Genomic DNA, 25,736 nt, shown 5'->3' on the forward strand with positions numbered 1-25,736 from the left:
AAACTATATAGAAAGTGGATTCACTTAAAGGTTATCAACAATTTTAAAAGGACCCCTCTTCCTTGAAAGTATTTTTAAAAACAAAGCCCATTCTTAGATTTTAAGCTAGTTTTTCGCACTAGTTTGTTTTGTAGTTTTAATCGCCTAGAGAACTTGCTTATGCCAATTATTTGAGCAGGTAAAGCTGTCCTTTTCACCAAATTCATATAAAATTTCAGAAACAAACAAAAAAAGCGTTTATTACCGTTTTACTTCCGTCTTTTTAAAATAACCGACAACAGGCGGGGACCAGAGTTGCCACCTGAGCCGTTCGATCATAGAAATTAAAATACACACATGCTTTTGCAGTTTTAATATCGCTGGACAGAACGCTTCCGTTTCAAAAGGAGTGCAGACTGGAATTCCATTAAGCCATTAGTTTATGAATTTCGTGAAAAGTGTGCTGGAATTGTGCTGTATTTTCCGCAGTTTTCAGTGAGTATTTGTTTTCGCACCAAGTACGCCACAATTGTATTGTACGAGGTCGAACGCATTTAACACCCTCGCAACAACCATCCGCCGTTCAATCAAAAGGGATAAAACAGGTAAGCGTTTTCCTAACCGTAAGGTGACATTCACGACCTGATGTCCTGAAGGTCTGTAATTTCAGCCGTGTCTTCTCGAAAAACAGCATCCCAATATCCTGGTTTCCGCCTCCTCAAGAGGTTGTACATTTCATTTCGCTCCGCGGGCAAAACGGAATTGTGTGAGGTAAGTCAACAGCTGGATTCTGGGTATCGGAGGTCTAGGCTTTTTAGAAATGTAAAAACTAGAGGCAATGGCCATCTAGTTTTGGCAAAAATTCCTACCTAAATCACACGAAGCTAGATAAGACGGTTTATGTTCTTGTGACATTGGGAACTACGTAACGTTGGGATACAGGGAGATCGAGCTTGGGTTTACAGTTATGGGCCAGTCATAATCCGATTAGTGGGGATAAAATGTCTTAGAGGGCTATAAATAGGGGCGAGTCATTTTTAAGATAACACAAATCTTAAGGCAGCATAACTAAAAATGGTATCAAAATTCAATATGTATTTAGTGTGACCGTAGGCGGGTTACTGGATTTATGTCAAATGTCCGCGGGTAATTTGTCTGAAGTGGATAAATAAAAACAATAACATAAATCAAATTCCAATTACAAATGTATATTAATTTCGATAAATTGTAACTTTTGGAAAACAGTTAAAAACTAATCTTAAATTAGTTGTTGAAAGTTACATCGACAGGTAAGCAGCCACTTTTGAGAAACTTTAATTTTAACTATGAGACAACACAAAATATTATAAACCAACAAAATATCATAAAGTTAAACAATCTTTAACACTTTTCAGCTGAATGCAACACACAAAGTAACCGTAAATATTTTTAAATAAACTCGCCAACTTACGCATTAAATAATACCAAGAATAATATACCGAATCAAGAAATACACATAATGAGTGCAAATAAACGCGCGAAACTAATAACTTTAATTCAAAAAACTAAAGAAAAGTGTTATTTCTAAAAATGTAAAAACTGACTAGCAAAAAGGAAAGTTAACTATTTAAAACGGACGATAGAAAATAGTGAATTCGACAAAGACTTGAGTGAAAAGGGGCAATACAAAAAAAAAATACTAACCCCAGTGCAGAGTGTAAAATGCCAAAAACTTTTGTGCGCCTCAACGTACAAAAATTGTAAAGACGCGAAACGGGGAAGAAATTTTGTAGATTTTTTTGTGCCGATTTCCGTTGGGAAAATAAAAATATAAAAGGGATTAAGACAGAAAATTATAAATGATACCCTTTTCGATGGCCACCGCAGAGGCCAAGCAGCTCCAGCGCGAGTTGTCCATCACGGTGTCGCCTGGGAATGGAGGAGCTACAACCAATGGCGTCCCCGTCTCCGGCGGAAACTCAAATAGTCTTCTGACCCTGGCGCCGCGCAAGGAGGAGCTGCGCTTCCTGCCCCTCGCATCCATGGGAGCGAACAAAACCTGCAACATCACCATCAGCAATGTGCAACCTTTGAAATCCAAATTGACGGCAGTGAACATAGTGCCCAATTCCTTAAAGACCACGGCAGGATCTACAACGGGTGGAGGATCTGCTCCCCTGTTCCAGCTAATGCCGTCATCTAGTAATCCCAATCAGCCACTTGTGGCCATTTTGGCTAACAACCGCAAAGCCACGCTGCTAGGAGGTGGTGCATCCAATCCCCAGCCAGTGGTGATACGTTCCGGGACACCTTTGAACAAGAACAGCCTGACAACCCACAGCAATGGGATGGCCACCATGACGCCAGTTGGAGGAGGAATAGTAGCGGGAGGAGCAGGTGGCACAGGAGGAGCTGCTGGCCTAACACTCCTGAACAAAACAGAGCTTCCACAGAAATTACAAGCGGGTGAGTAGTAAAGTTTTTCCCTCTCCCAAGTTATATAAGGTACAAGCCAAACATCCCTGATCAAATAAGGTTCTCATCCGAACGGATTTCGATTTAAAGAAATCCGGAAAATGGAAAATGGGGAATACTAGTGTTCGAGTGTGTGTGTGTGTGTGTTGTGAGCGGGGCAATCTTTATAGTTTACTTTCGTTGTTCGCATAGCTGCGGGTTTAGTTTTTAGTTGCTGGTCGACCGCTGCACATTTCATAACACCAAAACTGTTTGGAACCAGCCGAATTTAATAGGTTTTGTGTGCGTGTGCCATTTTCGGATATAAATTAAACCATTAAATAAAGTTTCATTCCAAAACGGGGGCATCAATGATTGAAAAAAAAAACAAAAATACACTAAAAATGTATTACTCTTCTATATATGCTGGTTTTATCAATAGCAATATGCAAAAGGCGGGGTAGCCGCAACAACAACAACAACAACAGAGAAAAAAGCGACAATGATGATGACGATCAGGTTTTCGCAGCTGCAATAAGAGGAGAAGATTTTTGGAGCAGCGGGGGCGGCGTTAAGTGGAGGATCGGATCGCCTTCGGGTGACTAATTAAAGAAAAGTCAAACGCTAATTTTGTATCTTTCTGTTGTTCACCTTTGCAGCACCTGTCCAGATTCCAAGTACGGGTCCGGCGCAAATCTCCTTACTGGCTAATCCCCTCAAGCCACGTGCTCCACTCATACTCAGCAAGGTGGCGGTGGACAAGTTGCGTCTGAAGTTCAATCAGGTCAAGGCCAATCCCAATTCCTTAGTCCTACACAAGGCCAATCATGTGAAGAAGCTGCTGCCCCTGCCCAACAGCAGTGGCGAGGATAAGGCCAGGACATCCCAGAATAACAACAACAACAATAATAATAACATTATTAAAAGCCAACTAAAGGCAGTCATTCCGGTTAAGACCATGCCTGTCGTCGCTGAAGAGCTACCCACCAATAACGCCAAGAGCCTGATAAAGGCCAAACCACCAATCACGAAGGCAGTGCCACTGCCCAGCCAGGATATACCCACTGTAACGGCAGAAACAAAAGCCGCAGATGAGGAGATGGCTAAGCCCACGCCAAAACCCACTCCCAAACCGATAGAGATTATCCTAAATGGCCCGGCTACGGAGCTAAAGGAGCCTGTGGAGCTGCAGAAACCAGCGCCAAAGGAAACAGCTAAACGTCAACCAACTAAGGCAAAGGAATCACCAAAGCTGCAGCGCTCCAAATCCTTTGTGGCCACTCAACCGTCTTCTCCAATATTAAATAACGAGCGACGGCACTCGGTGGCCATTATGGCCAAGGAGGTTGATGTGATCGTGCAGCCCAGTGCTCCCATCGAAACCATCACCATAGAAGATGATGACGACAGCGAGGAGGAGGTGCAGGAAGAGAAAAAGCCCAAGAGGAAGGAGATTGTGATGCCCATTCTGCCTGCAGGAATAACCATTTCCACCACCAGCAGATCAGCAGCCAAATCGAAACCAGTCAGAAAGGACTCCTGCGTAACGACCATTTCCTCGTCTGCCAGCGCCAGCTCTTCCAACAGCGATGTGGAGGAGATCTGTGTGCCTCCCAAGAATGTCGAGCAAGAACTGAGTCTACTGCCTGGCATTAGCATTATCAAGGCGGAATCCCTGCAGCTGTCCAAGGAGGACTTTGAGCGCTCGCTGCGCTGCGAGGAACGGGTGCCGAATACTCCGCCCAAGTCGTCTTCCTGCTCCGGGGGCTCTGGTGCTTCGGACACGGCATCGCCGTGCAAATTAAGCGATCATATGCCATCGAGTTCATCCCTAAAAAATGGAAAGAAATCTTATGAACATGATGTAGTGCCACCACCCGGCAGCAAGACTACAGGCTTAAAAAAGAGCATGATGCATAACCTGTCCATGTTGAAATGGCGTGGCCAGCAGCCAGCCAACCTCCAGAACTCCACGATGCGTTTCGAACTGAATCGCTTTAATCTCCTCCAACTAAACGAGCGCTGTGAACCGCGCCAAGGTCCTGCGGGCTACTTCGATCGGGCACTGTTTGATCGTCCAGGCAGGAGACCCTCGGGCAGCATGCATCCTCTGCTTTATTTGTGCCAACGTTGCAACTGCCACGGTCCCGCTGCCGACTTTCTGGCACCACGTGAGTAATAAGAGGATTTCCAAAAGGTTTCAGACACTGTACATATATTCTATTCTACCGCAGATTACTGTTCCGTGAGTTGTGTGCGCCGCGCCCAGAAGCGTCGCCTGCCGCAGAGCTACCAGAAGGATAGCAAGATGAGTCGCACCCAAGCGGAACCGCCAGCTCGAACAGCATCAGATCTACCACAAAAACCTCAAGCCAACCACAAATCCCAATCGAAATCTCTGTCCGCCATACAAGAGCAGCTGCTGCAGCGTTCAAAGCAGAAGCCTCGAAAGCCATTCCGCTGGAGCGAGTACCTCAAGGCCAAGGGCAAGGATGTGGCGGCTCCCATCCACCTGTTCCTCAACCCGTTCCCAATCAGCCCCAACTGTTTCGAGCGCGGAATGAAGCTGGAGGCCATCGATCCGGAGAACTGTTCCCTGTTCTGTGTGTGCAGCATTGCCGAGGTGCGTGGCTATCGTCTAAAGCTTAGCTTCGATGGTTACTCCTCCATGTACGACTTCTGGGTGAATGCCGACTCGCAAGACATCTTTCCGCCTGGCTGGTGCGATGAGACGGCACGGGTGTTGCAGGCGCCCAAGGACTACAGCTCGGAGCGCTTTAGCTGGAGCCGCTATTTGGTGAAAACGGGTGGCAAGGCGGCTCCTCGATCGCTCTTTGCGCATTTGAATTTGCAGACGCAGGCGGGAATTCGCAACGGATTCGCCGTCGGCATGCATCTGGAGGCAGAAGACCTAAACGATACGGGGAAGCTCTGCGTGGCCACAGTGACGGATATTCTGGACGAGCGCATTCGGGTCCACTTCGATGGCTGGGATGATTGCTACGACCTGTGGGTACACGTCAGCTCACCGTACATCCATCCCTGCGGCTGGCACGAGGGTCGTCAGCAGTTGATCGTTCCTCCGGACTACCAGAAGTCGGAATTCAATTGGCCGGACTACATATCTAAACTTGGGGGAACGGCTGCCTCGAAAGAGCTGTTCACGCCACGCCAGCCAATGGAGTACCAAGCCCGCATGAAGCTTGAGGTGGTGGACCAGCGAAATCCCTCCCTGATTCGCCCGGCTACAGTGGTCACGCGAAAGGGTTACCGCGTTCAGCTCCACCTGGATTGCTGGCCTACGGAGTACTACTTCTGGCTAGAGGACGATAGTCCGGACCTGCATCCCATCGGCTGGTGTGAGGCCACGTCGCACGAGCTGGAAACTCCGCCTGGCTATCTGCAAACCAAGTCCATGATGCCATGCGATGTGGAGGGATGTCGGGGTTATGGTAATGCCAAGCGCTTCAACCTCAATGTACACGCTCTGCGAGATTGCTGCCCGTATGCGCCGGAGAACTGGCGCCAGTGGCGCTCCAAGACGGTTAAACCGCCCCGTGTGGCACCTGAAAAGATCAGGCGGGGATGGGCAAAGAAACCAAAGAGAGCCAGTTCGGAAGCCAAGCAAACCGTTAAAGACGAGGCTCATCCAGAGAAACCCGAAGTTAAGGTGGAAGCCAAGAGAAAGAGACCTCAGGTGAAGGTTGTGAAAGAGAAAAAGCAGGAAGCGGAGCAGATACCAGACCACCGTTCCTTAGACATAGCCAAGTCGTTTGTGAAGGACTACGGACCGCAGTTCCTGCCAAACTATCGCCTCTGGCAGCAGAACTGCACCTTCGATTTGGAGCAGGTGCGCACTAACCCGCTCCACTGGACGAACTGGGATGTGTACGAGTACATAGAGCGTGCACTGGAATCAGTAGACATTGCCAAAGCTATCTTCGAGCAGGACATCGATGGCAGGGCGCTGCTGATGCTGGGGCGCAACGAGTTGGACAAGTACCTGAAACTCAAGGTGGGCCCGGCCGTGAAGCTCTACTCGCTAATTGTCAATCTGCGCATCGCGGTCGTCTGCAAGTTTGAAACAAACACCACCGGCCTGGCGATCAACGCCGATGATGTAGCTCAGCGTCAGAAGGAGGAGGCAGTTCTTCCCGCCAATGAGCAGCAGCAACCCCAGAGCAATGGCCACAAGATGGAGCCCGATCAGGAGCTCTCTGACAGTGAGGACGAGGAGGACGTGGTGCTGGACAGCGATGACTTCCTTAGCGTCAAGCCGAGCAGCTTGGTGATTGACGAGGACGCCGATTGCGATGGCGATGGTGATGCCGATGTGGTAATGGTGCCCCTGGAAGTGCGCATGCCCATGCCCACGGCTTCCTAGGATTACAGGCAGCCCACCTCCGTTGATTGATTTGTAAGATTATGTTGTTGCACTAGCCTCGGCCCTGTCGGGTATTAATATTATTAATAGTATTTATTATATAAGCCGATCCGAATTCGATTTTGTTTGTTTTTTTCCCACTCTCCAATAAATGATCCCTATAGATATGTACTTATCTAGCTACAGACTGCTTCTTTGGTAAACCGAGGTGGCCGATCCAATTTCTCTGGTCAAGAACTCCTCCTCTTCGGGCAGAACTAACGTGCCGTCTACCTCGAAAAGGAGTTCAAAAACGACGTTCTGGAAAATTTGTGTCACTTCCACAAACAACTGGAACTTTTCCATATCGTCGTAACGCAAATCGTTCACCTCCTGGTAGTTCCTTAGCGAATCCAGCAGTTCATGATCGGAAAGAACTCCTTCTTTTTTCAAGATGATCATTAGAGCCTTGAGCTCCTTTAAATTTAACTTGAGAAATGAGTGGTCTTTGAGAACTTGGGTGGCTACGGGTAGTATTTTCTGAAAATACATAATGATTATGTATTATTCTGTTTAATTTTTCTAAAAATATTAATGGTTTAATAAACACTATCTATTAATTTTCATAATAAATTTAAAAAAAATTATGTACTAAGACTTACACATTAAAACAAGGCAATCAATAATATGAATGGTTTTAAAATATATAAAAACCCTTTGTCACAATCCCCATTTTAAGCCATCCTTACCTTCGCCACCAGATCCATTAAAGACGGATGGTTGTGTTCACTGGCCAGGTGGAAGACCTGCAACACCACCTCCATAGGCCACTCCTGGTTGGCCAGTTTCTCTATATAGCAGTCGATAAAGTCCAGCATCTTGTACCGCTGTGCGAGGAGCATTAGGTCACCACACATGTCGATGGTGACGGCATTGCAGACTTCATAGGTATAAATATAAAGGAGCAGGGCTTCGTAGGCGGTGGGCGATGCGTCCTCCACGCTGATCACGTTCTTCTTCTTCGCAAAATCAGGGTCCTTGATCAGCCGCTCGAATTCCTCGGAGGCGGAGATGAGCATTACCTGGTGGCAGCGAAAGACCCGCTGGCTGCGCGGACCCTTCACCTTATCCTCATACCACACCTGCAGCTCGCAGTCCGACTTTTGGCCATTGCGCAGGAGCTCCAGACGACGTAGTTTGCAGTTCATAGTGACTGGGGATTTTTTAGGGGGTGTGTTTCTACATAGTACAGAATTTGGAATACGAAATTGGGGTTTCCCAGGCAGAAATGTCAGACTCTTTGGAAGTGGGTACCGGCGAAAACAGCCAGCGAAGCTCCGCTAGAAAGAACACAGCGCCAAACATCTATTTGGATGCGGAAGAGGAGGAGGCAAATGATAATGTCCAGGAGGATCTTCAATTGAATTCCGAAGAGGATGCAGGAGAAAAGGGTTTCCCGGAATCGGAGGAGGCAAATGATAATGTCCAGGAGGATCTACAACTGGATTCCGAAGAGGATGCAGGCGAAAAAGGTTTCCCGGAATCGGATGAGGGCACCACACCCTCATCTTCTGAGAGACACAATCCGGTTACCCCCAGGGCCACAATGGCATCGAATGTGGACTCGATTACAGACTCAGATCTCAGGAAAGCCTTCAAACAACTAGAGCCAAAGCTGGAGGAAAGCATTCGTTCCACGAGTAAGAACCGCCGCTTGGAGTACTTTCGCAGTGGAGCCGATGCCGACTGCCAGGTGCATGTTCTGAGCACCTGCGCCGATTCCGAGGATTCGGAGGCCAATGTCTGCTACAAGAAGTTCGGCTGCCACCGGATTTTTCTGGCCACCGCCTCGGACAAACTAGAGCAGGATGTATACAAGAATAAGCAGTGGAACGGTGTGCTCCAGATCAATGGAGTTTCACCCGAGAGCGTGGAGATCTTCTTGGAGTTCATATATACCTTTGAGGTGACCTCGCCGCTGGTTAAGTTGCCCCTTGTCAACGACATCTTTATCCTGTCCTGCGCCTACAACATGCCGGAGCTCCTGATCTCATTTTCCGAGAAACTAAAGCATCAGGAATGGCCATTAGATGAGATCTTTCCTGCTTTAGACCTGGCATTTCGGCACAACATCATGGATCTGGAGCGGGTGTGCATGGATGTAGGTAATAGACCACGTAAAACACATATTTAACTAGCATTACCATACAGAAAATCATGGAGCATGCCCAAAACCTGACCCAGGAACCCAATCTGTTGAAGTTGCAGGTTTACGCCCTGAACTATGTGATCCAACATTGGATGGTGGAGGAGCTGGTGCCCATGGAGGATCTCATGAACATCGTGAAGCAGTACCAGGAGACCAACGAGATTACTTTCGCCAACACCCTAAATTTCCCGCACTTTACCAAGATCATCAAGTACTTTCCCAACGCCCTTTTGGATTCTGAAGGGAATATTAGTAGGTTTTAGAAAAAAAATGAATAGTAGGAAAAAGGTTGAAAAAAGTCGTTAATATTTATCTCATACTGTTTGAAAAATCCCAATTTAAATTATCTGTCAGCGGGAAATAATAAAGAATTGCCACTTTTCTATAACTGTCCAGATAATTTGAACATTTGCTAAATTAATATTCCAATCTCAATCTAACGATCCTTTTTTGAATAAAATAATAGCCACAAGAAAAAACATAAACATTACAATAAAGATAAAAGAATGCAGAAAAAGTGTGAAATGTTTGCTGAAAAAGTCTGAATATAATTAATTCCTTAATAATAAAAATTAATTTAATTTAATTATAGATATATTTTTCAAAATTTAGCGATCGGCGCTGCCAACTCACCTTTTTTTTCTTTGTGGTTCAATTTGGCCTGGAAATTTGCGGTATTTTGCGGTATATACTGACCTACGAGGGGAACGCGTTATCGTTATGCGAGGGCCGCATTTGGTACACTGGTGCGCCATTTTACTCGCATAAAGCCGAAAAATTACACTGTGGCCAGAAAACTAGAAAATTGCACAGTGCAAAAAAGTGTTTTTATCTTTTAACTAAAGTTTTGCGCGAACTGTGAGCCGACCGTTAATAATGTGTGCGAGCGGGCAGCGATGAAAGGCAGTTAATTGCGGCAACAGACGCGCTTTCCTTTCCACACTCGTGCATCTTTTGGGTGTCCGAAATCACCAAACATAAATACGAAAAAGAGGCGCCAACGCAGTGCATCGTGGCCTGAAAGATAATGCAAGTGCAGTAATATTAATTACCTGGTAATCGGCGCATACAGACACAGTCTCCCTCGATTTTTTCCCCCTTTTTTTCGGGAGGCGCATGTTTTGTTTTTTCGTGCACTGTACCGTGGGCCCCTGTGTTTGTGTGCGTCGGTGAGCCTGTGCGTGTGTGTGTACACATTTTAGGCGGCAATGGTGTGAGGCCCTGGCCAGCCGATAGTCCGCCCACGGCGACTGTTATCGATAGTTGGCGAAACTAACTATTTGTTGTTTATTTTCTGCAGTTCATGTCTATATAAACAAGCGCACAACACGAGCATCGGTTAACAATCAAAGAGAAATGGAGGAGATATCCAGTTTAGACTCGTTCGGCGCCGATTCCAATGCGCGACCGGAGTCGGCTACTCCCAGGCCAGAGGATCAGGAGCAGACGCCAGCGGCACCTGAAACTCTGGATACACCCGCTTCCCCGCCAGCAGAGGATGCAGTGGCCCAGGAAAGTGAACCCCCGCCAGAGGACTCGGCCAAAGAGCCGGGGGATGAGTTCGAGCAGATCTCGGAGGGTTCCTTGGAAGCCGATGACCATCAGTCGCGGGATAAGGCGGTCAGCCCGCAGGAAGATCCCGTGGAGGCAGTAGAGCCCGCCGAGGAGCCGCTGCCCTCCGAGGAGGCACTGCCCTCTGAGGAGCCTCTCGTCGCCGAGGATGAGCAGCCACAGCCAGAAGCGGTTAGCGTGGATCCGCAGGAAGATCAAGAAGAAGCAGAAGAGGAAACTGATGCCCTGCAAGCCACCGCGGAGGAGGAGGAGGCGGCCGCTGCAGATGCAGATGCAGATGCAGATGCAGTGGATGGTGGCCCCGCCTCTCCCGAAGCTATGGATGTGGACGATGGTGAAGGCGAAGCAGAGGCAGAAGGTGATCCCGAAGCTGATATTGAAGCCGATCCAGAAGGAGAAGAGGAGGGAGCACTCGAACCAGAGGCGACGGAAGATGTGGAAATGCAGTCCGTGGGCGGAGACTCGCACCTAGCTGAGGATGTGGAGCCGCCAGAAGGTCGTGACGAGGTGGACACCAGTCTAGAGGAGCAGGACACTGGGCAGGATCCAGACGAAGCGGAAAAAGAGACGCCCGGCGAAGAAGATGACAATCCGGAAGCCGATGCAGAGTCTGAGCATGTAGAAGATGCACCAGAGGAAGCTGGAGAAGCCGAACATGGCGATGGTAAGCCCCTTAAAAGACTTTCTATGCTTTAAAAATCAAATTGTGGTCTTGATTATTAAAATAATTTTTTTGGTAACCACGAAATTACAGACACTGTTGAAAATGTTCTGGAGCCTGAAGAGTCGGACGTTTGCCTCATTCCCGACGATCAAGAGACCGAGGTGACTGAAGCTGAGAAAGAACTGGCCCGCGAGAACGCCGAGAAGGCTGCCGAGGAGGAGGAGGCCGAGGAGCGGCATTCGAAGTCACCCGATAATGATGGGAAATCTCTGACAGATGCCCCCGTTGATCCAGAAGATGATAGCGCGGCTGTTGTGAGCCCCACCGACGAGTCACCGTCTACTCCAAACGGTATGTGTCCAGACTAACACCTAATATGACCCATCCCAAATCTACTCTATCCATTTTGCCTACAGATGCTCAAGCTGGAGCTAAGGCGACGGCATTAGAAATTGCCGAAGGTGAGAAGATTGGGTTTATAACTGGGCGAAAGTAACTAACAATTTGATATGTCTACTTTATGGACCTTTGTTTAAAGCTTAATTTAATAACTCCCTGTTTGTATCACAATTCTTTTTTACTGCTTTTGCATAAAATTCTGCTATTTTCTTTTGCCTCTTTATGTAACCATATTTTGTACTGTAGTGTTTTCATTTGTTTTCAGCATGTGCAATAGTTGCTTTTCTCATTTTTGGCGCAATAAATTTTGATTTAAATTCACTTTTAATTCGGGATTTATTCCGCCAAAATCTAAATTGGTCTGTTTAGTTCTTCTCACATTTCGGGTTTTTAAAAGTGTTAAAATTGTATTGATTTTGGCTAATAAATTGAGATAAAATTAGTTATAATTATGATTACATTTTGTAATAGCCACCTGTTGAAGCTAGCGCAGTTTTGTCGCATAGCTAAAAATAATACTAATGGAATTCAACTTTCCCTCTTAGACGACGGAACTGACGCAGCGGGCAACGAAGAGGAGACGGCCGGTGATGCTCCCGATGCTGACGAGCCCACGGCTGAGGAATCCTACAGTTCCGCAGCGGGAGAATTGGGGGCCACGCCAAAAACAATTATCAGTTGGGTAGTTGGTAGCGCGCAGAAGTGCAAGCAGTGCGACAACGAAAAGAATTGTGGATTCAGGTATAAGCGACTCGAAGCAGAGGCAGAAGACAAAAATAAAGACAAGGACGAAGGGGAAGACAATGCGGAGAAGGAGGCATCACAAGAGCCTGCTCCTAGCGGGTTCGAGTACATTTGCGACACCGCCTGTGTCAATGCCCTGCTAGCCGATCAACCCGGCAAGTACTTTGTGCGACGCAAGAAGTTTCTGGTAGAAGAGGTAGTCCGAGAAGAGAGTGCCGCTGAGGAAGAGGAAGGAGCTGAAGAGGATGCCACTCCCGCCAATTCGAATGAGTGTCTTCAGTGCAAAGAGGAGATGCGTTGCAAGTACTTCATCAAACAGGATCAGGACGTCTTCTACATATGCAATGACGACTGTTTCAATCTGCTCAACGCAGAGGAACCTGACAAGTTCAAGCTCAAGCGACACTCGATCCGAGTGCGCAACATTGGCGCCACAACGCTCCAGCCGCCTCAAAACTCGCCCAGCAAACGCACTGAGAGCAGCGTGGTGGCCAGGACGCAGACCGAGGCGGACACGGCGCGCTTGGACCGGATCGAGAGTTTCAGGAGGCGTTGCGCCGACTGCGAGACGGAGATTGATGCCAACGAGAAACAACTTATGTGGGAGACCATGGATTTTTGCAATGAGGTGTGCCTAGGCAGCTATCAGCGGACGATCGGCTCCAGCTGCGAGACCTGCAAGCAGGAGGTGAGCTCCACAGCCCTTGGCAAGTACTGCGTGAGATTTGGATTCGATGTGCGGCAGTTCTGCTGCGCTGGATGCCTGAACACCTTCAAGAAGGGTCTCAAGACGTGTTCCTGCTGTCAAAAGGACATTAGTGGCGGACAGGAGGGCTTCTTGGCCCCGGTGGGCGACAAGGATCAATTCAAGGACTTCTGCTCGCAGGCGTGTCTTCGTCGCTACGACAGCATGTGCAATCCGCGCCGAAAACTGCGCACCGATGTGTGCGGTGTGTGCAACAACGAGAAGCCTGTGCGGGTGGAGATGCTGCTAGAGGACAGAGAGCATTACTTCTGTTCGAATCCCTGCTTCTCGGCCTTTAAGTTTGTGAGCAATGTGAACGCCGATCCGTGTGCTATGTGCTCCAAATACTTTGAGCGGCGGAGCGCCGAGGCCTACACGATCTACAACGAACAACAATCACCCAAGGTATTTTGTTCGCGAGTCTGCATCAACGTCTACATCATTGTCAACCGGCACATCGTGTCTTGTCAATGGTGCAAAGTCAAAAAGTACAACTTTGACATGATATACCAGATGGGCGGCCAGCAGGACCATGAGACACTCACCTGCTCCATCAACTGTCTGACTATGCATGGAGTCAGCTGCAACATCTCCGCCCGGGCCGTGACCAAGTGCGACAATTGTGCCAACTTCAATACGCCGCAGTATCACTTGACCATGTCGGACGCCTCCATGCGCAACTTCTGCACCTACCAGTGCGTGATGCAGTTCCAGAATCAGTTCGCCCGCGCCCCCCTCACACTGGACAGCGACCTGCCCCCCAGCAGCAGTGGCGCCGCCAGCAGCAGCTCTAAGTCCCAGCAGGGTACCCCCACTCGGGGAAGCAAAAACACGGCACCATTTCCCACGGGTCTCCCCAAGCGCGTTAAACTGAAGCTATCCCAGCAACAGGTGAGTAATGGGGTGCTTTTGAAGTGCAACAATACTTTTCTTAAATTAGTAAGTATACTTTTAGAGTATGTCACCAGAACGCTTAGGGTCGGCATGTTTTAGTGCTGGCATGTTCTAGTGTTGATTCAGTGACTTCAGTGTACTTCTACATATATCAATTAATGCTTATTAAAAGTTAAAAAAAATTGTAGGTTTTAAATTACTTAAATTTTATACATAAAATATTTATCTGTAAATTAAAATTTATTCATTCCGTTTGCAGATTGGAAAAAATGCTGGTGCTGGAGCTAAGAAATCCGGGACGGGCACCATGTTGCCGGTTATATCCACTGTTCAATCACTCGCTAGTGGCGAAACAGAGGCCAGGATTGGCAATATGACGGTAAGACGCAAGCGCGGTCGTCCCCGGGAATCGGGAGTCTCGCCGCCGCCGCTGTCCATGCCGGTGGCTCACGCGCCAGCACCTCGAGGAAGACCCCGTAAGCATGTGGACTATACAGTACGGTCGCCGTCGCCCATCCCACCGACCAGCCTTCACTCGGGGATTGGAGGAAGACGAAATACTACGACTATGGACTTCGGACCGCCTACGGTATCGGAGACCAAGATCATCACAGTGCCACCATATCCCAAGTCTGTGCGGAACGTAAACATCAGCTGCAAGCCCATGACTGTGTCCACTGGCGAGCAGTGCACCCCGGACGTGCGCGATTGTGCCACCCAGACGGAAAAGGACTATTCTAACAAGGTGCTCATCCCTGTTCCGGTACCCATATATTTGCCGCAACCCATGTACATGTACTCGATGCCGTTCCCCGTACCCGTGCCCATTCCGCTGCCAATCCCGGTGCCCATTTTCATACCCACCACGCGAAACACCTCGCAAGGCATTCTCAAAGAGATCAAAAAGATACAGGACAAGATGCCGGAGGATCCGCTGGAAGCGGAGTTGCTTATGATGGCGGAAATGGTGGCCGAGGAGAAGCACGAGTCGGACTCGGATTCAGACAACGAGATAAAGCCGGATCCTGGTCTGGTCACGCTGCAATATCAGAACAGTCTCGAGTCCGTCGCCCAGCAGCAGCAGCAACAGCAAGTAGTGGATGTCAGTGGTGCCGGACACAATCCCTACGGCGACGACATGCTACAGATCGCCCTCAAAATGGCCACGGGTGATTACGACAATCACCACCAGACCTCCACCGTGGATCTGGAAACGTCAATGACGGCAAACACGATCAGCAGCCAATCGCCGATGGCCCACGACGGCATGGGTCAGATGGGAGTGCATCACCTGGACCAGCAGCATCACATGCTCGATGCCACGCAGCGGTGAGAAAATTAAAGTAATAACCTACGGTTGATCAATACTTATCGGTTTATATCTATTGCTTTTAGAACCCCACGCGGTCGCAAGCGGGGCGTAGGCCCCGTCATGGATTCGCCCAACCGCAATAGCCGCTCGCCGGTGAAGAGACAGCGTGGTAGCGAAATGGACCACTCCGCCCTGCAGCAGCAGTCACAGCAAGCACAGCAGCCGCAAGAAAAGCCCGACGCCCAGATGTTCCTGAAGTACACCTTCGGGGTGAACGCATGGAAGCAGTGGGTGATGACCAAGAACGCGGACATAGAGAAGAGCTCTATGCGCCGGAGGCCTTTCAAGACGGAGCTGCTCCAGATGACCGCTGACGAGCTGAACTACTCCCTTTGTCTTTTCGTCAAGGAGGTCCGCAAGCCCAACGGGACTGAATATGCGCCGGATACCATTTACTACCTTGTGTTGGGTCAGTCTTTTTTGAGGCCTACTTAATAATTGATTGACTTTATTGAAGTTCTGCTTTTGTTACTCCAGGTATCCAGCAATACCTGTATGTGAATGGACGCATAGACAATATTTTTTATGACCCATACTATGAGCGGTTTACGGAGTGCCTGGACGAAGTGGCGAGGAAGTTTTCCGTGCTTTACAACGATTCGCGTAAGTGGCTTTACAATTGTAGCATTAGTTGATGTCGGTTATTTTACTAATTTAATGACTTCGGTGTTTTCAATTACAGAATACATTGTCACTCGCGTGGAGGAGGAGCATTTGTGGGAGTGCAAACAACTGGGCGCTCATTCCCCGCATGTCCTGCTCAGCACGCTCATGTTCTTCAACACAAAACACTTTAATCTGACGGTAAGAAGCATAAAGAATATGATCAACTGGCCCTGAGTAACACCTGTTGGTTTTCAGACCGTGGAGGAGCACATGCAGTTATCCTTCTCCCACATAATGAAGCACTGGAAGCGCTCATCACAGAATTCCAAAGTTCCTGGCTCACGAAACGTGCTCTTACGATTCTATCCACCGCAGGCGGGTCTGGGTAAGTCTATACTTTGGTTTTGGAGTACTCAGAAACTTACTATAATTAAAACAGATGCCAATCCACGAAAGAAGAAGGTCTACGAGCAGCAGGAAAATGAAGAGAATCCGTTGCGTTGTCCCGTCCGCCTTTACGAATTTTATCTCTCTAAATGGTCAGTATTATATTACACGACAAAGATCAAAGTTTTCTAGTAATATTCTTTATTTCGGCAGCCCCGAGAGCGTGAAGACGCGCAATGATGTGTTTTATTTGCAGCCCGAGCGGTCCTGTGTGCCCGACTCCCCGGTTTGGTATTCGACGCAGGCTCTGGGGCAGGATGCACTGCAGAGGATGCTACACCGCGTCAAGATGGTCAAGGAAATTAACATTGCGCTTTTGACGACTTAATGTTTAATTAGGCAGTTATATCATTGTGTACGTGCAAGGCTTGTCCTGCAATGACACCCGGAGGACGATTCTTCGGCTTGGTGCTTAGCACGAGTTTGTTTGCGGGCAAAACCAAATAGGGCTAACCTAGGAGCGAAAGTTGTGCTATATTATAAATTGTTTTAAACTTACTTTTACACATATTTTGATTTTCTATAATTGCGATATAGCGCTGAGAGAGGAGACCTTGTATAAATTGTGAACGATAACCAAGCCCATCTCACTTTCGATTGAATTATAATAAACTAGAAAACTACAATCAATCCACACACGAAACACTCACACAATCACACACGCACATGTAGACACCCTGAAACATCTTCATTAGTTTTACGATCGTAAACCAGACCCCCACGCATCTTTAGTCATTACTTAGATTGTTTAGGCGATAGGGCAAAAAAGATGAGCCCGACCGGATAAGTGCATGTATGTATGTACATAGATCTACAATAGATGACCACACAGTGAGTGTACAATGAGAGTTGTACATAGGATGCGACCCTTAACAATTAGCCGCGCTGTTCTTGTAAGTGTTGAAATGTAAAATGCTGTACTCCTTAACTGCAAGATCGAAGTGAGCATGTAGCGTAATAGCGTGTACATGTCTATAAATAAATACATACATACTTTCAATGATCCGTAATCGTTTTTTTTCCAAAAAAGATAATTTTATTATTTGTTCAGATTGCAAAAAGCGAACCTGGACGTAGATTATTTGGCAGCCTAAATAATGTGATTAGTATGATTAGCATGAAAGAGCATGTTTAACTACTGATTAGCATTATTTAAATATTTCATAAAAATATTTTTAGTTGATGTCTTGATTACCATGAACCCAAGACTTTCTTATATTTCGGAAAATTGTTTTTGTAATGGACATTTTTCTCATCACTTGCAAATTTCTTTCATTTGAAGGGTTGGCTTATAAAAATTAAAAATCAGTTGCTGCCGTGATACTCCACCGATTTAACACGCTGATAGCTTTCACAAGTGTTTCAGTTTATTGACACAAAAGTTATGCGGCACTTTAATACATTTAATTGAGATGGTTAATTGCAACACAACTCGCTTTTTAGCTAGCGTATACAAAACAGATGGAACTAAAATAAGATACAGTGTCGGCTCGAGTACTTTGCCTTCTGTACAGGCTGTCGCTTGGTCATGTTTTCCTGTCTGGTAAGCTTACGTCCAGGGCTAAAGACGCATTCGATGAGGCTCATTGTTTGATGTCTTTTGTTTTTATATTCACACTGTCGCCGCGCTTTTTTAGCTGACATTACCACTCGGCGTCTCCATTCGATTTTTGGAACACGTAGTCCTTGCCACGCATGTTCATTATGCCATCTTTGAGATAGAATTTCCATTTGTTGCGTGACCTGGTAATCTGTGGGCAAGGTTTAATACAATCCCGAACCAAGAATTGGGTTTCTTAAGACTTACCTTGTCATACTGACAAACGATCACGTTGTCTGTATCGAACATTTCGGCGGAATCTTCGTCGGTGACATCGTCTTCACTGTTGAGCGGCTCCTCTTCGGCAGCATCTTCGTGTTCCACATCCTCATCATCGTCTTTGTCCAGATCATCGTCATCGTCATTGTCGATGTTGTCGTCGCTCTCCTCGGATTCATCTTCATCAGAGGAGTCCAGGGCTCCGTCCAATTGCTTGGCAGCGGCTAGATTTTCTAATAATTACAAAAGAATTATTATAGATTCCGTAAGGATATAACTCTACTTACTCTGGTGATTGGCGCTGCTCAGGGCCGCATTTACGTGCTGCTGCAGCACTGACGAGGCCAATGTGGTGGGCAAGGACATGATGGACGAAATCAGGTGGGCCGTCAGTATTTGGGTCAGCTGATTCTCCTGCAGCGCCGACGCAGGCACTTGAATGGTAAGCACTCGAGATTCCGAACTGGCAGAGCCGGCTGGCGATGGCAGCGTGATCTATAAAATTAAATTGTCCAATCAACTTTTGTTAAAATCTTATATTCCTGATATAAACTCACGTTAACAGGCATAATGCGGTTGGGTTCCAGTGTAGCCACAATTGGAATGGGAGCCTGTCCACCGCTCGCCGCCTGCTGTTGTCTCTGCAGCACCGCTGCCCCCGACGTAGGGTGCAGTGGCGGTGGATTCTGTGAGTTAACTTCCTGCTTAATGGGCACCAGTCCGTTCTTGATCCCGCTGCCAGTGGCCATCACAGCGGGCGACTTTAACGCCGCAAGCGAGGAGCTGCTACCGATCTGTGGCTGTGATGTGGCCGCAGAGGCGGCGGCGGCCTTCTTGGCCTTGGCATTTGCTGCCTGCAAAAGAATTGGCGATTAATGGATCTAACTCGGATCTAACTTCAGCGGACATATGGCTTTACCTTGGTGCTCTGCAGTCGATGTATGCGTTTGGATGTGTTGGCGGATGGAAATGAGTGGATTTGTAAATGAATTTGTGTAAAGCAGCGCATAAGTCGATGTTGTTGGTGAGGCGCAGTAGCATTGTTGTAGTTCAAGTTGTTGAACATAGGGAAGATAAATCAGGAGATCTTAGTCGAAATATCTCTGAGTAAAAATGTTACATACAACTTAATAACAAATGGGGACATTTAAAATTAAATTTAACATTACTATTTAGTTTAAATATGTTAATAATTTTGATCAAAAAGTTTTCTATAACAAGATACATGTCCTTAATATTAACTGGTAATCGGTATAAGTTAAATTGGTTAAAATGAGTGCTTAAAAGTGCATTTTTCAGATAATTAGTCAATTTTCGAGATAATTAGTGAAACAACAAAAAGCTTAGCTTAATCCGAATAAACAATGATCCCAATCACATACATATGGCATACGGATTCGGGATGAACATATCAACGAAGAGGTTTATAGGCTCTTACCTTTGGATTATTGGCCACGATGGGCGGTGGGTGGGATCCATCGCTGGGATCCGGGCTTAGTTCGACGGCCTTACTGGCCAGCAGCTTGTTGCGCCAGATCTGCTTCATCTCCTGCAACACCTGCTCGTCGACGCCCTCGTCTAGGAAAGCATCCCGCACATTTGTGATGACGTCCTCGATTACGGCATGGTACACCTTTAGCTGCGGGGGGAAAAGGGACGTGCTGGTTAATGGTTAATGTATATAATTAAACTCAAAATGCACGAACAATTAGGGAAAATATCTGTGTTTGTGTCAGCCTAAACACTCATTATATTATCACTGCTCCCTGCAATTAATGAATATATATGTAGTTCTGCTCACAAACAATAGAATGTCACGTATTTTCTCAAAAAAACGGAAACTTTTAAAACATCACAATTTTATTGTATCGTTAGTAGTAATCAGCGATGTCACTAAAGAAAATCATAAAATTATTAGGTTATAGGTCACAAAACAAACCAACATATATGTAGTTATATTCTACCCTAACGAAGTTAAAAATGTGGAGCTGGGTGAATGTGTTTTTTGAACCCCTATAAATACATTAACCACAGCTGTAATATATGGAAAACGCAAACAAGGTATGTACATACATATGTAAATTATTTGTTTTCAAAGAATGTTGGAGTATAAGTACATACCGACATATACATATATATATAAGGTACATATATGCGGGTATGAATATAAGATGATGTACCGGTATGGTGGAATGCGACGCTGTGGTTACTACAGGAATAATACGTAGTTTTGCTTTATCAGCGTGTGATAAGGAGCTCCTACATGCTGATAATGGCACACGTTAGGCAGAAACTCAATACCGCTAATAATAACCCCCCAAGGGAGTTTGCACTACTTCTTTATATCCCCAAAAAAAACAACAAAAAATGCAAGGCAATGAACGCACCAATACACTTACAACGAGACAGACAGACACAAGTACGCACTGGCGCACACAGGCAAATAGACGAGGTTGCAGTTTCGGTATCTCTTATTTCTGTTAAATTAGCTGTATAGTATATCTGCCATGACCACGGAGAAAACTTTCACTTTCCCGCGTGGGCGGTGGGCGCAAGGAGAAAGAGGAGAAGGCACTTTTGCTCCTGTCAGCTAGTCTTCCATATGTCGGATGCATTTCATCCTCCTACGATGGCACAGATCCGGAATCTTAACAGATCCAGGAGTAACACTCACCACCGATGTCTGGCATAGCGCCATCTGAACCTTTTTCTCCGCCAGCTTGAGGCTTTTCTGATTGCTGGCTCGGTAATTGACGTCTTTTCTGAATTAAAAATGGGACAACGAATTAGCGATAGTGATGCGTTCGTGACGATGTAAAATGGGCTAGTGTGACCAGCTAATGACGACATAAAATTATCAAATTAAGAACAGAGCTGCCAGAGCTTCGGTTTAATATATGTTCTAGGTTTTTTTGTTAAACGAACTGATTTTATTTAACAGAAAACACATATTAAACAATTGTTATTTGTAAAACTATACCCCTATTTCAGCATCGTATGCGCAGTCAGATTGTTGCCATTCTTACATTTTATACCACAAATTTTATTTAATTATTTTATTTCAATCTTTTCACGATTTTCTAATATATTGAGATGAAATAGGTACCAAGAATTTACAGAATAACTTCAAAGAACTAAAAAAGTCAAAAATTATTGAGCGCTGGCAGACTTTTTTTCATCAAAGAGTTAATTTAATTTAAATCGTATTTTCCTAATTTTTTAATAAATTGAGATAATCTACTGTCTATCGAATATGATAGTATCGATGCCAATTCCTTAAGGTTTCTATCGGCGTTGCCAGATGATCTTATTAAACTAAGCCACTGCTAACCAACTATTACTCCGCTGTTCACCCCACTGTTAACCAGTTCGCCTGTTTTGATGTGTTGGGATTTTACCCAATCAGATTTTTGTTTTACTGCTTTTACCGCTTTCCCCCGGGTTCGCCAGCATCCGGAGACGGTGAACCAGACCGCATGAATCAGTCACGACCAGTTGGATCGCAAACTAAAAAAATATGAGTGGCGCCGAGACAACAGAAGCCGAAGCACAGGCCCAAAATCAGGCGAATGGAAACAGGACCAGGTCGCGATCCCACTTGGATAACACAATTGCCATCCGATTGATGCCGCTGCCAGTGCGCAACCAAGTATGTGCCCACCTGGACGCCCTGGATGTGTGGAAACAGTTGGCAACAGCTGCAAATCTTTATCCGGACCAAGTGGAGCAGATCAACACCCAGAGGCAGCGAGGTCGCTCCGCCTCCAATGAATTCCTCAACATTTGGGGCGGTCAGTACAATCACACGGTTCAAACATTGTTTGCTTTGTTTAAAAAGTGAGTCAGTTAATGATAAGAAACGCAGTGACCCCAAGAATGACACTACCTCCGGTTTTAGATTGAAACTCCACAATGCCATGCGGATAATTAAAGACTATGTGAGCGAGGATCTGCACAGGTATATTCCCAGGAGCGTGCCCACTATCAGCGATCTGCGAGCACCGGTCGATCCCAGTGCCAGGGTGGACAATGGCCCACCATTTCCCTCCTCCTCGGGCGTCAGCAACTCGAACAACAATCGCACTAGCAGCAAGGCAGAGGAAATCCCCAGCCTGGAGTCCCTCGGCAACATCCACATCAGCACGGTTGAACGGGCCGCCGAGTCCCTGCTAAAGATCGATTATTCGGAGTTGGAGATGGCCACGGATAGATGGTGTCCAGAAAATCGTCTGGGGCAGGGCGGTTTCGGCGACGTGTACCGTGGAGAGTGGAAACAGCTGGATGTGGCCATCAAGGTGATGAACTACAGCAATCCCAACATGGACCAGAAACAGGTGGAGCTGCAGCAGAGCTACAACGAGCTCAAGTATCTGAACAGTATCCGGCACGACAATATTTTGGCCCTATACGGCTATAGCATCAATGGGGAGAAGCCCTGCCTCGTTTACCAGCTTATGAAGGGTGGCTCCCTGGAGAGCCGCCTGAGGGCGCACAAATCGCAGCCTCCTCTTCCAGCTCTTACCTGGCATCAGCGGTTTAGCATCAGCGTTGGCACAGCCAGGTGAGATTCCTTGTTTCTATTAAGATTAAACAAATTTCCATTTTAAATTTCAATATTTATTTCCCATAGGGGCATTTACTTTCTGCACACGGCACGGAACATTCCTCTCATCCATGGCGACATAAAGCCGGCTAACATCCTGCTGGATCAGTGCCTGCAGCCCAAGATTGGCGATTTTGGGCTGGTCCGCGAGGGTCCCAAGTCCATTAACGCTGTCATGCAAGTAAAGAAGAAGTTCGGGACCAGGGTCTATCTGCCGCCAGAGTTCCGTAACTCAAACCAGCTCAGCACCGGCGTGGACGTCTATAGCTATGGCATTGTGCTGTTGGAAGTGTTTACCGGACGCCAGGTGACGGACCGCCTGCCCAAGAACGATCTGAAGCAGGACCTACTGGTGTACGTCAAGCAGCATTCGAAGCATAACCGGGTGGAGCTGCTGGACAAGCACGTTGCCACACCGATGGGCGAGGAACTGGACATGTGCATGTGCGCCATCGATGTTGGAGTGAACTGCACTGCCCAGGATCCGCAGGATCGACTATCAATGGAAGATGTCCTCGACCGTTTTAGGCCATTCCGCAATTATTATTAAATAGTTTTCGTTTTTTTTAATTTTTTCTTTTTTAATGACGAACTTTTAAAGCTTGATTTTAGCCATCAATCGCAATGGTTATGCATTCCGTATTTGAAAAAAAACATTGAAGACTTATTGTTATACAAATAATCTAAATGCTTAAGTGATATTTTATTGAAACTTTGTATACTTAGTTGTTATTGTCATATTTTATTAACATCGAAAAAATCAGTTTTGTATTTTTAAGTGCTTATATTTGGGGGATTCAAAATTTGACTTTCGGTGACTTCATACTCAATCCTGCGACGTGCTCAGTAGAGTTACGTATAGATTTTTGCGTCATTTCGGTTATAACTATTTCAATTTTCGCTACACAAACGCAGCAAAATAATACCGTTTTTATTCGAGAAGATTTCCGGCTTCCCTTGAAAACCATCTTTATAATTGTAGTTTTTAGCACGTGGTAAATTTCCCATTTGAAGTCGAGAACGACAAGCAACCAATGCGATACGAGCAATGAACTTGAACAATTTCAAGTTTTACAAAAGGATCTAGGAACTGCGTAATTTCTCTATAAGGAGAATATGCGGAACAGCCGTAGTCCCGGGCCGTCGGGGGCGAAGCTCCAGGGCTTCATCCAGCTGAACAACACGACCTATCGGGTGGAATGACCGACTCGGGTGCTTAATCCGCCCAGGTGATCTCATTACACAACACATACCTATCGAAACCAACAGCACCATCTGCGTGTCCAACCCCCGGTACGCCATGATCGGCAAGATCTCCAAGACCCTGAGTTACAAGTTGGTCAAGAAGGCCAAGCTGTGGAACATCCTCTGGTCGGATTTATTTCCCGGCGTGGAGCTGTTCAAGAACATGAACCACTTTCCGGGCATGATCGAGATTTGTCGCAAGGATCTAATCTCGCGGAATCTTAATAAAATGCAAAACGCTATTCCCGCAGGACTACAAGATTTTTCCAAGACCTGGATGCTGCCGGCGGAGTGAGTGCTGGCTTTTATAAAAAACTCATAGTATTTAACCGATCTATTTCCAGATATGGGGATGATATGAACTACGCTCTTAACCACAAACGCACCTTTATCCTGAAACCAGATTCTGGAGCACAGGGGCGTGGCATCTGGCTGACCAACGATTTGAAGACAAACGGTCCACATGAGCGTCTCATCTGACAAACCTACATACACAGGGTAACAAGGAGTACTCCTTAAAACTAATCCTTTTGCTAATTTATCACCTTTTTAAGCCCCTCCTCATCGATGGCTAGGGTTTACACGGTGATCACCTCTGTCGATCCCCTGCGAATATTTGTGTACAACAAGAAAGGAAAGCTAACTTCGGGCGGAGCCGAAGTTGATATACCCTTGCAGAATACTCTGTAAATTATATTCTCCAAAATTATTCATATGATGCATTCTTAATACTCATAAAAAATCCCAACTTCCTAACTTTAAAAACACCAAAGTTATGGCATTTCCAATCGTTCAGTTATATGGCAGCTATAAGATATAGTCGGCCGATCCTTATGAAATTTAGTATGTCGGATTGATTGGCCAAAAATAAAACCCATAGAAAATCCCAACTTCTTATCTTTAAAAACACCAAAGTTATGGCTTTTCCGATCGTTCAGTTATATGGCAGCTATATGATCTAGTCGCCCGATCCGGCTCGTTCCGACTTATATACTACCTGCAATAGAAAGGCAACTTTTGGAAAAGTTTCGAGCAGATAGCTTTAAAACTGAAGGACTAGTTTGCGTAGAAACGGACGGACAGACGGACGGACAGACGGGCGGACAGACGGACGGACAGACGGACATGGCTAGATCGACTCGCCTGGTGATGCTGATCAAGAATATATATACTTTATAGGGTCGGAAATGTCTCCTTCACTGCGTTGCAAACTTTTGACTGAAATTATAATACCCTCTGCAAGGGTATAACGAGGGATTAGCCCGATTTGCCACGAACAAGTACGTGGAACCCACTCCCGGGAACTCCAATGACCAACTATTCCGTGAACAAACGCAACTCGGATAAGGCGCCACAACTAAGATGTGGAGGAGTTCTGGAGCAACGCGGACAATGTGATCATCAAATTCTCAAGGAAGATCGCAAGGGGGTCAAGGGATTACTTAAGATCAGCTTGGGGCTATTCTGATTGCGGGCTGAATTAACAAGAAAGGAAAGCTAACTTTGGGCGGAGCCGAAGTTGAAATACCCTTGCAGAATATACTGTAAATTATATTCTTCAAAATTATTCATATGATGCATTCTTAATACTCATAAAAAATCCCAACTTCCTAACATTAAAAACACCAAAGTAATGGCATTT

At 46.3% G+C, this 25,736-nt stretch overlaps 7 protein-coding genes across 11 annotated transcripts; 5 read left to right on the forward strand and 2 right to left on the reverse strand.

The window, feature by feature from the left end:
• Positions 1–322: 322 nt before the first annotated feature.
• LOC108050281 lies at positions 323–6,967 on the forward strand. 2 transcript variants are annotated; one of them, XM_017131889.2, is made up of 5 exons: positions 323–584; positions 636–750; positions 1,374–2,424; positions 3,072–4,583; positions 4,647–6,967. In XM_017131889.2, the coding sequence occupies exons 3-5, from the start codon at positions 1,818–1,820 to the stop codon at positions 6,794–6,796; spliced, it is 4,269 nt and encodes a 1,422-aa protein (XP_016987378.1). In that variant the 5' UTR covers positions 323–584; positions 636–750; positions 1,374–1,817; the 3' UTR covers positions 6,797–6,967. The 2 variants fall into 2 exon arrangements, with proteins under 2 accessions (XP_016987378.1, XP_016987379.1); XM_017131890.2 differs by having other exon boundaries at positions 650–750.
• On the reverse strand, positions 6,871–7,983 carry LOC108050284. The gene is made up of 2 exons (XM_017131894.2): positions 7,525–7,983; positions 6,871–7,315 (listed from the first exon to the last, which is right to left on the reverse strand). The coding sequence occupies exons 1-2, from the start codon at positions 7,981–7,983 to the stop codon at positions 6,977–6,979; spliced, it is 798 nt and encodes a 265-aa protein (XP_016987383.1). The 3' UTR covers positions 6,871–6,976.
• An 80-nt stretch (positions 7,984–8,063) lies between these two features.
• LOC108050282 lies at positions 8,064–9,366 on the forward strand. 2 transcript variants are annotated; one of them, XM_017131891.2, is made up of 2 exons: positions 8,064–8,936; positions 8,987–9,366. In XM_017131891.2, the coding sequence occupies exons 1-2, from the start codon at positions 8,064–8,066 to the stop codon at positions 9,245–9,247; spliced, it is 1,134 nt and encodes a 377-aa protein (XP_016987380.1). In that variant the 3' UTR covers positions 9,248–9,366. The 2 variants fall into 2 exon arrangements, with proteins under 2 accessions (XP_016987380.1, XP_016987381.1); XM_017131892.2 differs by having other exon boundaries at positions 8,064–8,924.
• A 347-nt stretch (positions 9,367–9,713) lies between these two features.
• Positions 9,714–17,430, forward strand: LOC108050286 (zinc finger MYM-type protein 4). 2 transcript variants are annotated; one of them, XM_017131895.2, is made up of 12 exons: positions 9,714–10,013; positions 10,285–11,220; positions 11,311–11,571; positions 11,637–11,681; positions 12,165–13,999; positions 14,262–15,331; positions 15,398–15,783; positions 15,852–15,977; positions 16,057–16,178; positions 16,236–16,365; positions 16,420–16,519; positions 16,581–17,430. In XM_017131895.2, exons 2-12 carry the CDS (start codon positions 10,341–10,343, stop codon positions 16,753–16,755), a joined length of 5,130 nt encoding a protein of 1,709 aa, XP_016987384.2. In that variant the 5' UTR covers positions 9,714–10,013; positions 10,285–10,340; the 3' UTR covers positions 16,756–17,430. The 2 variants fall into 2 exon arrangements, with proteins under 2 accessions (XP_016987384.2, XP_016987385.2); XM_017131896.2 differs by lacking the exon at positions 11,637–11,681.
• Positions 17,431–17,776: 346 nt separating this feature from the next.
• On the reverse strand, positions 17,777–21,074 carry LOC108050310 (transcription initiation factor IIA subunit 1). Of its 2 annotated transcripts, XM_017131934.2 has the most exons (7): positions 20,921–21,074; positions 19,685–19,885; positions 19,166–19,174; positions 18,804–19,100; positions 18,534–18,741; positions 18,235–18,479; positions 17,777–18,178 (listed from the first exon to the last, which is right to left on the reverse strand). In XM_017131934.2, the coding sequence occupies exons 1-7, from the start codon at positions 20,942–20,944 to the stop codon at positions 18,071–18,073; spliced, it is 1,092 nt and encodes a 363-aa protein (XP_016987423.1). In that variant the 5' UTR covers positions 20,945–21,074; the 3' UTR covers positions 17,777–18,070. The 2 variants fall into 2 exon arrangements, with proteins under 2 accessions (XP_016987423.1, XP_016987424.1); XM_017131935.2 differs by lacking the exon at positions 19,166–19,174.
• A 489-nt stretch (positions 21,075–21,563) lies between these two features.
• On the forward strand, positions 21,564–23,620 carry LOC108050313 (serine/threonine-protein kinase pelle). The gene is made up of 3 exons (XM_017131940.2): positions 21,564–22,083; positions 22,145–22,807; positions 22,877–23,620. Exons 1-3 carry the CDS (start codon positions 21,764–21,766, stop codon positions 23,397–23,399), a joined length of 1,506 nt encoding a protein of 501 aa, XP_016987429.1. The 5' UTR covers positions 21,564–21,763; the 3' UTR covers positions 23,400–23,620.
• Positions 23,621–23,739: 119 nt separating this feature from the next.
• On the forward strand, positions 23,740–24,705 carry LOC108050314 (tubulin polyglutamylase TTLL13-like). Its single transcript, XM_017131941.2, has 3 exons — positions 23,740–24,385; positions 24,439–24,592; positions 24,649–24,705. The coding sequence occupies exons 1-2, from the start codon at positions 24,150–24,152 to the stop codon at positions 24,572–24,574; spliced, it is 372 nt and encodes a 123-aa protein (XP_016987430.2). The 5' UTR covers positions 23,740–24,149; the 3' UTR covers positions 24,575–24,592; positions 24,649–24,705.
• Positions 24,706–25,736: the final 1,031 nt, after the last annotated feature.

The sequence above is a fragment of the Drosophila rhopaloa genome, unplaced genomic scaffold, assembly GCF_018152115.1.
Source record: "Drosophila rhopaloa isolate 14029-0021.01 unplaced genomic scaffold, ASM1815211v1 contig_178, whole genome shotgun sequence".
Taxonomy (NCBI): domain Eukaryota; kingdom Metazoa; phylum Arthropoda; class Insecta; order Diptera; family Drosophilidae; genus Drosophila; species Drosophila rhopaloa.

Coding starts and splice junctions, on each gene's coding strand:
- LOC108050313 (XM_017131940.2), top strand. CDS start 21,764: ATGAGTGGCGCCGAGACAACAGAAGCCGAAGCACAGGCCCAAAATCAG. Junction 22,084..22,144: donor TTGTTTGCTTTGTTTAAAAA/GTGAGTCAGTTA, acceptor CTCCGGTTTTAG/ATTGAAACTCCACAATGCCA. Junction 22,808..22,876: donor ATCAGCGTTGGCACAGCCAG/GTGAGATTCCTT, acceptor TATTTCCCATAG/GGGCATTTACTTTCTGCACA.
- LOC108050314 (XM_017131941.2), top strand. CDS start 24,150: ATGATCGGCAAGATCTCCAAGACCCTGAGTTACAAGTTGGTCAAGAAG. Junction 24,386..24,438: donor ACCTGGATGCTGCCGGCGGA/GTGAGTGCTGGC, acceptor ATCTATTTCCAG/ATATGGGGATGATATGAACT.
- LOC108050286 (XM_017131895.2), top strand. CDS start 10,341: ATGGAGGAGATATCCAGTTTAGACTCGTTCGGCGCCGATTCCAATGCG. Junction 11,221..11,310: donor AGAAGCCGAACATGGCGATG/GTAAGCCCCTTA, acceptor ACGAAATTACAG/ACACTGTTGAAAATGTTCTG. Junction 15,332..15,397: donor ATGCTCGATGCCACGCAGCG/GTGAGAAAATTA, acceptor TATTGCTTTTAG/AACCCCACGCGGTCGCAAGC.
- LOC108050281 (XM_017131889.2), top strand. CDS start 1,818: ATGATACCCTTTTCGATGGCCACCGCAGAGGCCAAGCAGCTCCAGCGC. Junction 2,425..3,071: donor TCCACAGAAATTACAAGCGG/GTGAGTAGTAAA, acceptor TCACCTTTGCAG/CACCTGTCCAGATTCCAAGT. Junction 4,584..4,646: donor TGCCGACTTTCTGGCACCAC/GTGAGTAATAAG, acceptor ATTCTACCGCAG/ATTACTGTTCCGTGAGTTGT.
- LOC108050282 (XM_017131891.2), top strand. CDS start 8,064: ATGTCAGACTCTTTGGAAGTGGGTACCGGCGAAAACAGCCAGCGAAGC. Junction 8,937..8,986: donor TGGAGCGGGTGTGCATGGAT/GTAGGTAATAGA, acceptor ATTACCATACAG/AAAATCATGGAGCATGCCCA.
- LOC108050310 (XM_017131934.2), bottom strand. CDS start 20,944: ATGGCGCTATGCCAGACATCGGTG. Junction 18,742..18,803: donor ACCGCATTATGCCTGTTAAC/GTGAGTTTATAT, acceptor TTAATTTTATAG/ATCACGCTGCCATCGCCAGC. Junction 18,179..18,234: donor TCGTTTGTCAGTATGACAAG/GTAAGTCTTAAG, acceptor CCTTGCCCACAG/ATTACCAGGTCACGCAACAA.
- LOC108050284 (XM_017131894.2), bottom strand. CDS start 7,983: ATGAACTGCAAACTACGTCGTCTGGAGCTCCTGCGCAATGGCCAAAAG. Junction 7,316..7,524: donor TAATGGATCTGGTGGCGAAG/GTAAGGATGGCT, acceptor ATGTATTTTCAG/AAAATACTACCCGTAGCCAC.